General features: G+C 42.0%; 1 protein-coding gene across 1 annotated transcript; it reads right to left on the bottom strand.

The window, feature by feature from the left end:
• Window positions 1-122: 122 nt before the first annotated feature.
• Window positions 123-11850, bottom strand: sphk2 (sphingosine kinase 2). Its single transcript, XM_087812552.1, has 8 exons — window positions 11750-11850; window positions 8274-9569; window positions 5553-5702; window positions 5398-5492; window positions 5204-5319; window positions 4147-4350; window positions 2628-4080; window positions 123-1729 (listed from the first exon to the last, which is right to left on the bottom strand). Exons 2-8 carry the CDS (start codon window positions 8734-8736, stop codon window positions 1667-1669), a joined length of 2544 nt encoding a protein of 847 aa, XP_087668678.1. The 5' UTR covers window positions 8737-9569; window positions 11750-11850; the 3' UTR covers window positions 123-1666.
• Between the last annotated feature and the right edge of the window lie 78 nt (window positions 11851-11928).

Here is an 11928-nt window from a genome sequence, read left to right as displayed (position 1 = left end):
TAACATGACTTGATCTGTAGAAACCATGTTAAAGTCATTTACCATTTATAGAATGGATATATTTAATGATAATTCCCCGTTGAACATACAAGAACTAGCAAATGAAGAACGACAGCCAAGTATTTAACTCAATGTTGTGTATTTATTTTTGAACAGTTCACCACCATCAGCCAGAATGTACAGGCTTATAATACAAAGGCATTTATTCTTGGAGGCATGACATACAGTACAGTGGTGATGCAAGCAGGTCGGACACAATCCCATTGATTTGAGGAGCTGCACATGCCATTATAAATCCCAAGAAATATCAGCAGGGAGAACAATTATTGTATTATTAAATAAACACTTCTCCAAGTGTGTGAATTCACCTCACAGAGCATTATTTGCTCAGAGAAAAAAATAAACCTTTTCCTGAATCCTTTGCTGGTTTCTGTTCAGCGGTTATTCACAGTCAATTTTTATTCCTTCAATCAACCCGTTTCCCGTTCTTATTTTTAGCTTGTATTACAAAATACAGAATGTCTTCCCTCATATTTGTGTTGAAATTATTAGATACTTTAAGCATCTCTAACAAAAAGCCTTAATCTAGCACGTTATTCTCTCTAAGATCCACTTCTCTTCTTAAGATGTGTCTAAAAGTGCCGCGGCGTTCTAGTGTTGTGAATCTCGTGCCACTTTAAATGGTGCAGAAGAGATGGAAACGACGCGTGATCTCGCGGTGAATGTCTGCAGCAAGCCAACGATGAAGGGAGGAGGAGGAGGAGGAGAGTAAAACATTACAAAATGACAACGATTGATTGGTTTGGATTTCTACATGTTCAACATGTGGCAAAGTCTGGTATCTGTGACATCATCATTGTGCGCCCACTGGCTAAGAAAATCAAGATTATGCAAAAAATGTCAGTCATGATCACCGGTCAACAGTATCATTGCTCTGATTTCACTCGCTCGCGTGCATCGAAATGTGCACTAGTTTTCGTCTCACTTCCGTCCACATTCTCTTCTGCCGCTTCAGTGATAGGTAGTGTGCTCGCTGATAGAAGTGAGCTTGAGTGTCGAGTATAGACACTGCTGGGACGTTGACAATAAATAATCTAGCGGTAGTGTCGAGATTAGAAACTATTAAGCAACACCAGTAAGGCATTCTAATTTTGCTTCTACACCTACACACTGGTCAGAAGTGTGCTGAGAAAAAGGGGTGTGGTCAGAAAAGACTAATCTCAGCGTCAAGGTTACGATGAGTCGTTCACCATCGATTCCCTTGGACTCACGATAAGGCGAAACAGACCTCAGCATGCGTACGTTTGTGTATCCATACAACACATGCGCCGTCTGCTCCAAATGCAAACATTCAAATAGTTTCTTCCCTCTTGTCATCCCAGGCTGTGCAGTGTTCATGCTTCAGGCTACGCTCGGCGTAATCCAACAGCTGTGCAATCAGGCGCATTTTCATCCATTTTCAGATTAATCCCTGCAGTCCTGCTCCGATCATGTGTGGCTCGGTGGGTTATCCCTTTTCTTTTTAATTTATTTTTTTTAAATCGAACCTCTGGAGAGCAGTCTCCGCATCCCAGGCTATTTTTAAGTCATCGATTCTTCAAAGTAAACATGGCAACAGATTACATAATTCAGTAGAGTGCTGTCAGTCAGCTGGACCAATCCCTGATTAGAATCTAGTTATTTTCACTCCAGAATCTCCGACGATGAGGCGAGCCAGTGAAGGATGAACCTGCGAACGACATAAATAACAGCAGTGTGAGAAAATATCTATACAGTGATACATCGCAATATTCTTTTACACCGTACTGTATCTATATTCAATAACAGTGTATTGATCCTTTTTTTTCTTTAAAAAAAACAACAAAAAGAAAACATTTATTTTGCCTGTAAATTATATGTTTTAGTTATTGTATCAATAAAAATAAAATAATTGTTTAAAAAAAAAACATGCAAATATTCACAGCGTTTGTTCATTTTTATGTTGCAACGAATGATGGCAGTAGTCCTCCGGAATAATGAAACCTAGCGATGACTGGGGACTAGAGGATACAGTCATGTTTGGACATATTCAAACATGTCTTCAAGAAACATCTTAAGACGTTTTTATTTGTTCAGGCTTTTCCTTGATTTTCTGAAACTCCTGTTGTGTTATCAGTTTTATCTTGACCTTTAAAGTATAAACTTTATTGAATATTGTTTTGATTGTTTAAGCGCTTTGTGACCCTGGTCTGGAAAAGCACTATACAAATAACAATTACTTACTTACTTACATATGGACTTATGAGTCTTGTGGTCTGTAAATACTGCAACACCAGAGTCAAGTACTTGATAATACTACAAATACATCCTTGTGGCTTTTCCTTGATTTTCTGGAACTCCTGTTGTGTTATCAGTTTTATCTTGCCCTTTAAAGTATATACTTTATTGAGTATTGTTTTGATTGTTTAAGCGCTTTGTGACCCTGGTCTGGAAAAGCACTATACAAATAACAATTACTTACTTACTTACTACAGTATCAAAATATATATTGTTGCACCTGTATCACCAGACTCTTGCCAATACACACACCTAATAAATAAACCATTCATACAAATTCAACAATTGATATTTTTCATTATGGTTCTGACCTGCGCTTGAAGCGGCCCGTAAGGCACCAGTTCTCCGTCCACCGTGAGCGTTCCCCGGGCGGAGAGAGGCTGCAGCCTGAAGGCCCTGCAGGCGACGTGGCTGACGTACGGCGAGCTGACAGTGTGGTGGGTTCCTCTCTCCATGGCGAAGAACAGTCTGAGTAAAGTGGCTCTGGATATTCCCGCCCGTACGAAGGTCAGGTGGATCAACCCGTCGTCGAACCGGGCCTGGGGCGCGGCGTGCAAGTCGGCCCCCAGGTGGCTCTGATAAAGGGCCAGGACCAAGACGAAGTCGCCCTCTATGGTGACCCAGTCTCTGGTGGGGAGAGGCTGCTCGAGCGGCGGCAACAAGTCGTCGTTGGGGAGATTCAAAGGCAGCGAGAATAGAGGACGGTTCTTGTGGGGACACGCCGGCTCGGCGATGTCGAAGTTAAAAGACGAGGACGGCGTGCGTAAGGACGGCGACGAGGAGGTGGAGCCGGGCGTGTTGGGCCGCGGGGCGAGGTACGACGAGGAGTGTGGCGAGGCACAGGACGGGGACGAAGGCGGCGTCGGAGACAGCGACAGAGACAGGGACGGGAGCTTGGGAGGGAGGGAGTTGGAGTGGGAGTGCTGGAGCAGCGAGATGGGCCGAGGTCTGGACGTGTTTTGGTTTTGATCTACATTTCGCGGCTTGTAGGAGAAGGGAGAGTGGCGGAAGGGGGAGGAGATGGTGAGCGACCTCTCCCGGGCCACGTCTAACGGGTAGGCCTCCTTCTGGTAGAAACTCCCGTTCAGGTCCACGTCCTCCACCCCGTATGTGGTGTCGGGCTCCGCCTCCCGACTGTACAGCGCGTCGACGATCTGGGTGGACGGAGCTGAATTCTTCCTCCAAGTCTGCCGTGGTTCCAGACCATCCTGATGATTGAAACACTCTTCCTCGGGTCCCTTCGTCATCTTCCCGTTTGACTCTTCTTCGATGTCATCTTCTGGCTCGTCTTCCTTTTCCATGATGCATTCCTCCCTGGACTCGGAGCTGGTCCCCGATCGCTCCGAGCATGTCCCCGCTTGTTCCTCCTCAGCTTCCATCTCTCCTTCCCTTTCCTTCTCCCGGTCCTCCATCAGGCTGCTGGCTCTCACCACCCCCGTTCCTCCTCCTCGGACCCTCTCCCGTCGCCTCTCTCGTTCCCTCTGCCTCTCTTCCTTCTCGCGCTCTCCTTCCCCTTTCCGTAGGCTCCTCTGCTCGCTGATGCCCATGTCGGAGCAGGTCCGGTGGATGGGGGTCCTGCAGAATCCCTCCAGGCCTTCGGTGATACTGCGGGACAAGGGTCTCCTCGGCGGAGGAGGCGTGGCGTCCGGCGAGGAGGTGACCACGGACGGAGGTAGGTAGGACAGTCGTCCCTTGTAAGAGCGAAGCGAAGCGATCCGGACCAGAGTGCCGAGGGTAAAGCGAGCCGAGCCCAAACCCCGATACCTGACCGAGAGAGAGGTCGTTAGAATAAGAGCTTAAGAAGTGTATTTTTTTTTTTTAAAAACCTACCTTTCACTTTCGATATCCACGTCAGACACGAATCCCCAGGCAACAGAAAGGAAGGAAAACAGTCTCCGCGGTCCTGACGGGTGACTGTTGCTAGAAGGACCGGGACTCGTCGTCACGGAGACCAGGTCCATCGGGCAAACGTCGCCGCGACACAACAGAAAGCTGCAGTTCAGAAGGAGCGGTTCCCGAAGGCACATGTCGAACCTGCAGCACAAGAGATGTCAGAACCGAGGATCCTCTGCTTAACGCCTTATGTTTTGTAATTTCTTCTTTTTTTCCATTATTTTCTGTATGTGATGTGAAATAAAACGTTTTTTCTGAAACTTAATTGGTCATTAATTGTCTAGCAACAGGTTGGATTCTTTATTTTGATATGGTTATTGCTCTTTAATCCACTTAAAATGCTTTATCTGACTAATCAATGCAATTCTTTAGTAAAGTTCATGGTAACTAAACTATATTTAGCAGTATTGAAGTATATCAGTGTCATCAGAATATTGGTTTAAATATTGTCCATCATTTAAAAGAATAGTAAATAGTTTCTATATTAAAAAGTTTTAATTGTTAATGTATCTCTTAAATAATTGAAATAGAAAAATCTCATTTAAATAAATTTCAATAATTCAAAAATAAAGGTTCTAAATTCCATTTTTTTTTAAAAATTCAATATAAAGTAAAATAAAAAATGTTGGTATAATAATGACACTGAATTTACAAGGCCAGGATTAAAAAAAAATGAATTTAGTAAATTTGTTTTGGATTATTGGAATTAGAACATCAAACTATAAAATGATTTTATATATTTTATATGAATTTTATCTTTCGATATACAAATTATAATTGTATAATAATATAATATTTATTATAACAATAATTATAATAATAAATAAACAAATGTAACCTCTCAATATAGAGATGATTTAATACAATAAATAATTGAATGCCCAGAAAACCAAAACATTTAAATTAAATAAAAAATCAATACTTTTTTCGAGACATGTTCTTCGTTCGTCTAATTCCAGTGATTGTGTGGAATCCAAACCCCACTCATGCCTACCCGGCGTTATGGTTGATGGATCCAGCCAGAGCGTTCCCAGAGCCACAGGGCAAAATGCCAACCGGCGTCTTTATTGCTCGTTCCCAGTCGGGTCGCTCCATCAGCCCGTTGATCACCTTGAGGAGGACAAAACAACATCCGGTGACGTCAAGAAGAGTCGCCCGCATGAACCAGAACGGAATGAAAACTCAAACCTCGTGCAGCAGACCGTCTCCAGAGATGATGATGATGCCGTCCCAGTCTGGCAGCGAGATCTCTCTGATGAGCTCCCTCGCATGGTTCTGACGCTCTGGAGGAGACAAATGAAACTTTGAGCTTCTGTCGCAGCGACGTGTTTGTTTATGCTCACCTGTCTGGATGAGATTGTAGCTGATGTTTGCCTCTCGGATCATCGGCAGGATGTGAGTCTGGCACCACTGCATGGCCTGTCCTCGCCCACTGAAAGGATTGACCAACAACAGCAGTCGCCGGGGACGAGGAAGGAGACTCCGGCAGAACTCTGGAGTGAAAAAAAGATGAATTTATTTAAGTCATCATTTTAATGCGTCAGTATAGTGGGCGAGAGATCAAACCAATACTGACTGAAGAACACACGTAGAACATGTGAGGTATTTTCAAAGTAATTCCAATAAAACATATAATAAATAAATAAATCACATTTACTTTTAGATCATATTTTTGCCTTAAATCCCATTTGTAACCAAACATCAAATTATAGTGCAAATCTTATTCGTTTGAATTTAAATAAAGTATGTTAAAACAAGTATTTTTATTTATAATTAACATGAAAATATTCACAGTGTTTGATCATTTTTGTGTGGCATTTACGGTGCAAATCATATCCTCTTGTAGGGGTTCAAGAACATGTTGATACACTTAATAATCCAAAACATTTCTCCACGATACTGTATCAATATTCAACAGCACCAAATTTATGTGAACATTAACTGCGATTGTTCATATTTGTATTGACATTAAACATCTGGCCGCTAGATGGCAGCGGTCATTGCGTTCTCCGCAGTTAAAGGAACAATACAATCTGGGCGATGACTGAGGACGAGAGGATACAGTCGACTCCAGCAACTTGATTATTTGGGCATATTTTTGTTTCAAAACAAATGAAATCAGTTATGACTTCGTCAGGAGTCATATGGTCTGTAAATTCTGCAACACCAGAGTCAAGTAGTTGACAATACTACAAATATATCCTTGTTCCTACAGTATCACAAAATATCTTACACATCAAAATAGCCATCTACCCTTTCCAACACTTCTCAAACACTACATGAATTAATCCAAGTGTAGAGTGTGATGTGTGGGTAAAAATGATGACAGAGATTACCGTGTCATGTAAAATCTAACGGATAGATTCTTGTACGCGCTGATAATCCGCACTCTCAGATAATCCTGCTTTACGCAACAATCCAAACGAGAGCACGAATAACATCAGCCGGGGCAAAAAAATGTGCTGATGTCCATCTGAAGTCAGGTCGACAAACTAGAAATTTGACTCAGCTGATGCACGGCTGAAGAAAGCGTGCGGAACAATGCCAGCAAATTCTTTTGAATGCTAATTGTGAGAGCGAAGTGACTTATCAGCCTCGTGAGGAAGGAGACAATGTGATAGGTGAAAACAGGAAGACCAACGATAGCCATTGGAAATTTCAAAGCGGTCCAGATACGTCTCCGAACGAGAAGGAAGGAGACAGGAAATCGTGGAAGATGTTGTTTAGGTAACACAAAGACGCCAGTGATAAAAAGGTAAACACCTTTTGGACGGAACATATTGGTGTGAACACAACAGAGTGTACGCAACAACAGGGCCTGAGTTTATGTAACAAAAAAAAAACTAAAGCAGACAAAAAACGTTGCATTACTAATCCCACAAGTGGAAGAATTAAAGTGATAATCCCTTTTAGTCTGAATTATCATTAAAACATGCTAAATTGGAGCATCACACTGTAGGTCAATATAACATGATACTATTTTTAGCACGAAGTTACAAAAACGCCACACAAAAAAGGGGGCTTTTGTATCACGACTGAAAATGTACTTCAATACAAAATGACCTTTAGAATGGTTTACATCAAGACACACACACACAAGTGTAGGAAAATCTGTAATTTAACACCAAATGAACCCAAGTTAGCTATTCTTGGATTATGTCTGTTGACACAACACTAACTTAAAGCTGCAACACTGATCTTTGATTAAAGTTTTTTTTTATTACCAATACTGTGTCATTTTTAAATGTAACTTGATTAAGTCAAAGTTTTCTGTTTTTCAGAGTTTCTTGTATCTCAAAATAAAAAGATAAAGGATATAAAGTGGCTTCATTCAAGACTCTTTGACTCTTTATTCAAGAAGATTATTAAAAAAGATCACGTTTTATTTTTTCTTATCATTATATTTACATCATTTTTAATATCATGCACGATAAATATTAAGTTAATTTACGGTTCAATCTTGGCCAGTAAATAAATGAAGTTCCCCATCATATTAATGCCAATTTAGCTTGTGTCTTTTTTTCTTTTTCTTTTTTACAACCACTCATTCCGGTCATCACATATAATGGGACCCCTCAGGGAAATTGGATTGTCTCTCCTGCACTACACAGCTCTCTTAGCTCCACTAATTAGTCTAGAAATGACATAAACAAACTCCGTGTTCCACAAGAGAAACAGCCGGGACTACATAATAGCTTTAGAGTTTAAACCTTTGGGAAAAACAATTATTAAAAGCAACATTTTTATGACCTGAGCTGCCCCGTCGATACGGCAAAAATAAAAATATTTTAACCTATTATTTTGGTTATCAAGTCGTTCTTTGTTAAGTGGCTTAAGGTGGGAATGCTGTAGACGAGTATGACTCAGTTGTCAAAGAACATAATATTGACAAAGTAAAAGGTAGAAAAGATTTTCTTTTCATTAGAGAACAACGTGCACGACAGATCCTGCTGTCTGATCTAAATCAACACCAGTTCATTTCCTATCCTAACACTTTCCAGGTGACTGACGGGCAACATCCCATAAACAAACAAGACAGACCACAGAGTCAACAGAACACTCACCCGTCTCAGCCGTGACCTCCACACCTCGCAGCAGACACTGGATCGCGGCCGACCATCTTTCCGCCTCGGGCCTGCTCTCGGCCAGGTAGGCCCTCACCTGCCTGCGGCGGGACACCCCTTTCCGCCGCTTGCCAGGTGGGTACCAGTAGAGCACCAGCAAAGGGGGTGCAGGGGCGCGGGGGCAGCTGCAGCCGATGAGCTCCGTGAGCGGCAGCAGGAGGCGGGACTCTTTCCCCGGCCGAGGCGAGAGGCGCTGGATATGTATGTGGGTGTGGGTGAGAGTCAAGGCATAGTTGGAGGCGGGAGCCGGGGTCGGCGAGGCAGCTGGGGAGAGCCCCCCGGGACCACCGGGGCTGTTGGGGCAGCTGTTATTGTTGCCGCTGGTGCCGGACCCCCAGCTCGCGAACTGGCCGTGAAGGAGGGCCTCGGCCGGGAAAGACTTGAGGGGCTCCGGGGATCGCATCCTCGCTTCTGAGGTGGTTTACAAAAAACAGTCTCGACAAGTTTGTGTAAAGCGGGTCCACATTTACAGGCGAGAGAAGGTCATCTTGCTCGGAGAACTTCGTCCTTCAATTCCAACGAAAAAAAATCCTTTCCAAATGATTCATACGTCCAAAAAACACGAAGTTCCTGTTTTGCCCTTCTTGTGGAGGAGGCGTCTTCATTTAAGTAGAAAATCCAGATCGACCGCTCAAGATGTAGCTTATCAGATAAGTCCTTCAGTTCCAGATACAATCTCTCATGATACTTTGATACTTTGAGCTCGGAAATGCCAGCCTTGACACTTTCAGTCAAGAGGTTGAATCAAAGAAGCCTCACTACGATAGCAGCTCGGATATTGCTAGTAATATTTAAGTAATTACACAGACGGATCAGACAGAAAAAAAATGTTGAAAACACGAAACACACCTTGGTAGGAGGCTTTAAACTATTAAATTACAAAAATATAATGCATTTGAAGTGCTTGACAAAGATATAAATTATACAAAATGATATTATTTAAGCCTTTTTTTAAACTCTTATTCTTCTATTTCAGTGTTGCAAACAAGGCAGGGAGAGGATTAACAACAAGGCCTGTGTGTGGAAATAGTGAGGGAGACTGTAGAATAAAGTTTCATCCTAACCTACACTGAAGCCTCTGTTCTCCGAAAACAAACGTGGGAGGACAAAAGACAGTTAAGGCGAAAACAAAAAAAAGGGGGTAACACAAGACATACAAGTTCCAGGTAGGTCCTAGGTCATGGTGAAGTCTTTTTTTGAGTGACGCGTCACGTTCCCTCCCAACAGTCTCTGTTCCTACAGACGGTGAAAAAAAAAAAAGGTTGGTTCATTAAAACACAAAAGAAATGCTTGAGATAACGTACACTATCACAGAGTCACGATAAGATAGTGGTGGGAGGATGAAGCAATACACATCGTGTCCCTTGACCTTATTTGAGAGCTCAATGACTCAGCCTCACGCGTCCCAAACCGCCATGTTCTGACTCAGCTTTTTGGAATGAAAGAATTTTAGTTTTGGTTAGTATATAAAACATGAATGTTGCTCTTTATTAAGAGTTATTTTTGTGTTGGTTTTGATACGATAGATACCTCATTAATCTCACAGAGACAAAATTTAAAGCAGTAAATATCGATATACTTGTATATTGCAGTGTTTAAGTTTATTGATCTTATCAATATTGAGCAGCACGGTATTATTTATTTAACAATTAACAGGCAAATATTCCCAGCTTTTGTTCATTTTTATATTGCAAATTGACCTTGGCCCTTAGATGGCAGCATTCTTTACATCCTCCACAGCTTAAGGAACAACGAAATCCTGTGAGATTCCAGCATTGACTGAGGACGAGAGGATACAGTCGACTTCAGTAGCTTTTAAAGCTGATGTTTGGACATATATTTGGCTTTCAGGTCTATAATTTTTAAAAGAAATCAGTAGCACAATCACAAGATGAGTCAGTGCCCCCTATGATAGTTCCGAAAACGTATACAAGCATATCAAAAATAACATGCAATTTTTCCCGACATTTTTATGTAATAAATTAACCTTCCGCGATCACTAGTGCTCTGCAGCTAAAGGAACAACAAAACATTGCCAGATCCCAGCAATGACTCAGGACTAGAGGATACAGTCAACTTCAGGAGCTTTTAAAGCGGATGTTTTCTGAATACATTTGGCTTTCAGGTCTATAAATGCAACCAAAAAAAACGTGGAACAATCACAAGACACCACTAAGATCGTTCGTATTGCGAGCCGACTCTATCGTATCGCATTGTATCATCAGGTGAGTGTATCGCTACAGCCCTAGTGATGGTGGTTTTGAATTTATGGACTTAAATTTGTTCACTTGTGGCGTGGAAAGGTAGATCTTGACTGAAGGTTTTCAGACTTGTTTACGCAGAAAGATGACCATAAGACAGGAATTCAGACTCGACTTCAATTACTACACAATTTTCTAGCATGGTATTTATCTTTTCTTTTTGTATGTCACTTTAATAGTTGTGTAACCAGTTGGTGGTACACGTTACAGTCCATGTTGTATCCGTTTAGATCAACTTTGAACTCAACTGCGTCAGAGAACATCAAGCAGCGAGATCATTATCTGTGGGACCATAAATGGATTGAAGACTGTTGTTAATTAAAAGGTTGTTTTTTTTTACAACGAGATGGAAAAACAAAACAAAAAAAAAAAACATTGTGCAAGCTGTGCTTCAGACACAATCTCAAGGTTTGGCTGATGTCCTGCTCAGATAAGGCGAGGGTGAAGAAAAGACCTGCCTGATGCCATTGTTGCACCTTTTCATGTCCTTGAGTCTCAGGGCGGTGACACCCAGCAATAATACTAATAATAATAATAGCAAGCCTGTCCGCCTCACAATGACTCTGCTGACAGAACCCATGGTATTTTTGGGTAGAATATTACGTTGTGAAAAGGTATTTCTAGACACCATTGTCATGCGACACAATTCAAAACAAGTGGGTAAAGTTTAACAAACGTCAAGTTAGTTAGCTTGACAGCCTGTTAGCCAGCTAACTTATCTAAGCTAGCTACACATGTTTTAAAGCGTTCGTTGAAAATAAACCACTTTAAACGTGTTTAATAAAAGTAACATTTGTTGTGAACCGCACATGGAAGCTAACACTGTAAACATAGCTCGGAGCTACTGGAAACTGACAACAGCTAGCATTAGCTTTTCGCTCCACTAGTCAAGACGCGTCCAAGTAAAATCTACACAACAAACTCTTTTTTTTGTGACACAAAGTTAAAAACGCACAATCTTTCAGTTAAAAGGTTATTTTCGAGAGATAAGTTTCGGCAGATAGCGTTAGCAAAGTGAGCCAACAGACCGTGTAGCTCGCTACACTAGCGGTGGACGAACCACAGAGTCAAGTCAAACATTAAGTCCAAGATGTGGAATCGAGGAGAATGTTTTTTTTCGATAAAACCCGAGAAAAGTGTAACGTGTAGAAATACCTCATCTTGCCGCTCTGCGTTGGCACGACAGTGTGTAGCTGGTGGGAGCAGGAAGTGTCTGGAGCGCGAGCCGCAGCTGTGAGCGGCGGAGAGGAAGTCCAATGGTTGATAAGGAAAAGCTCGCAACACCCACCGACATTCTCCAATCATCGACGTCTCTTCCTGCACGAGTCACAGTT

This window comes from Callionymus lyra, chromosome 17 (assembly GCF_982586985.1).
Source record: "Callionymus lyra chromosome 17, fCalLyr1.hap1.1, whole genome shotgun sequence".
Lineage (NCBI taxonomy): Eukaryota > Metazoa > Chordata > Actinopteri > Syngnathiformes > Callionymidae > Callionymus > Callionymus lyra.
This window is presented reverse-complemented; position numbering and strand designations above follow the sequence as displayed.

Bases quoted from the DNA above. Each gene is read 5' to 3' on its own strand.
- sphk2 (XM_087812552.1), bottom strand. From the start codon at position 8,736: ATGCGATCCCCGGAGCCCCTCAAGTCTTTCCCGGCCGAGGCCCTCCTT. The intron at 5,320-5,397 runs GTTTGAGTTTTC...GTCCTCCTCAAG, and splicing joins GAGACGGTCTGCTGCACGAG to GTGATCAACGGGCTGATGGA. The intron at 1,730-2,627 runs GTCAGAACCATA...TGTCGTTCGCAG, and splicing joins ACGGGCCGCTTCAAGCGCAG to GTTCATCCTTCACTGGCTCG.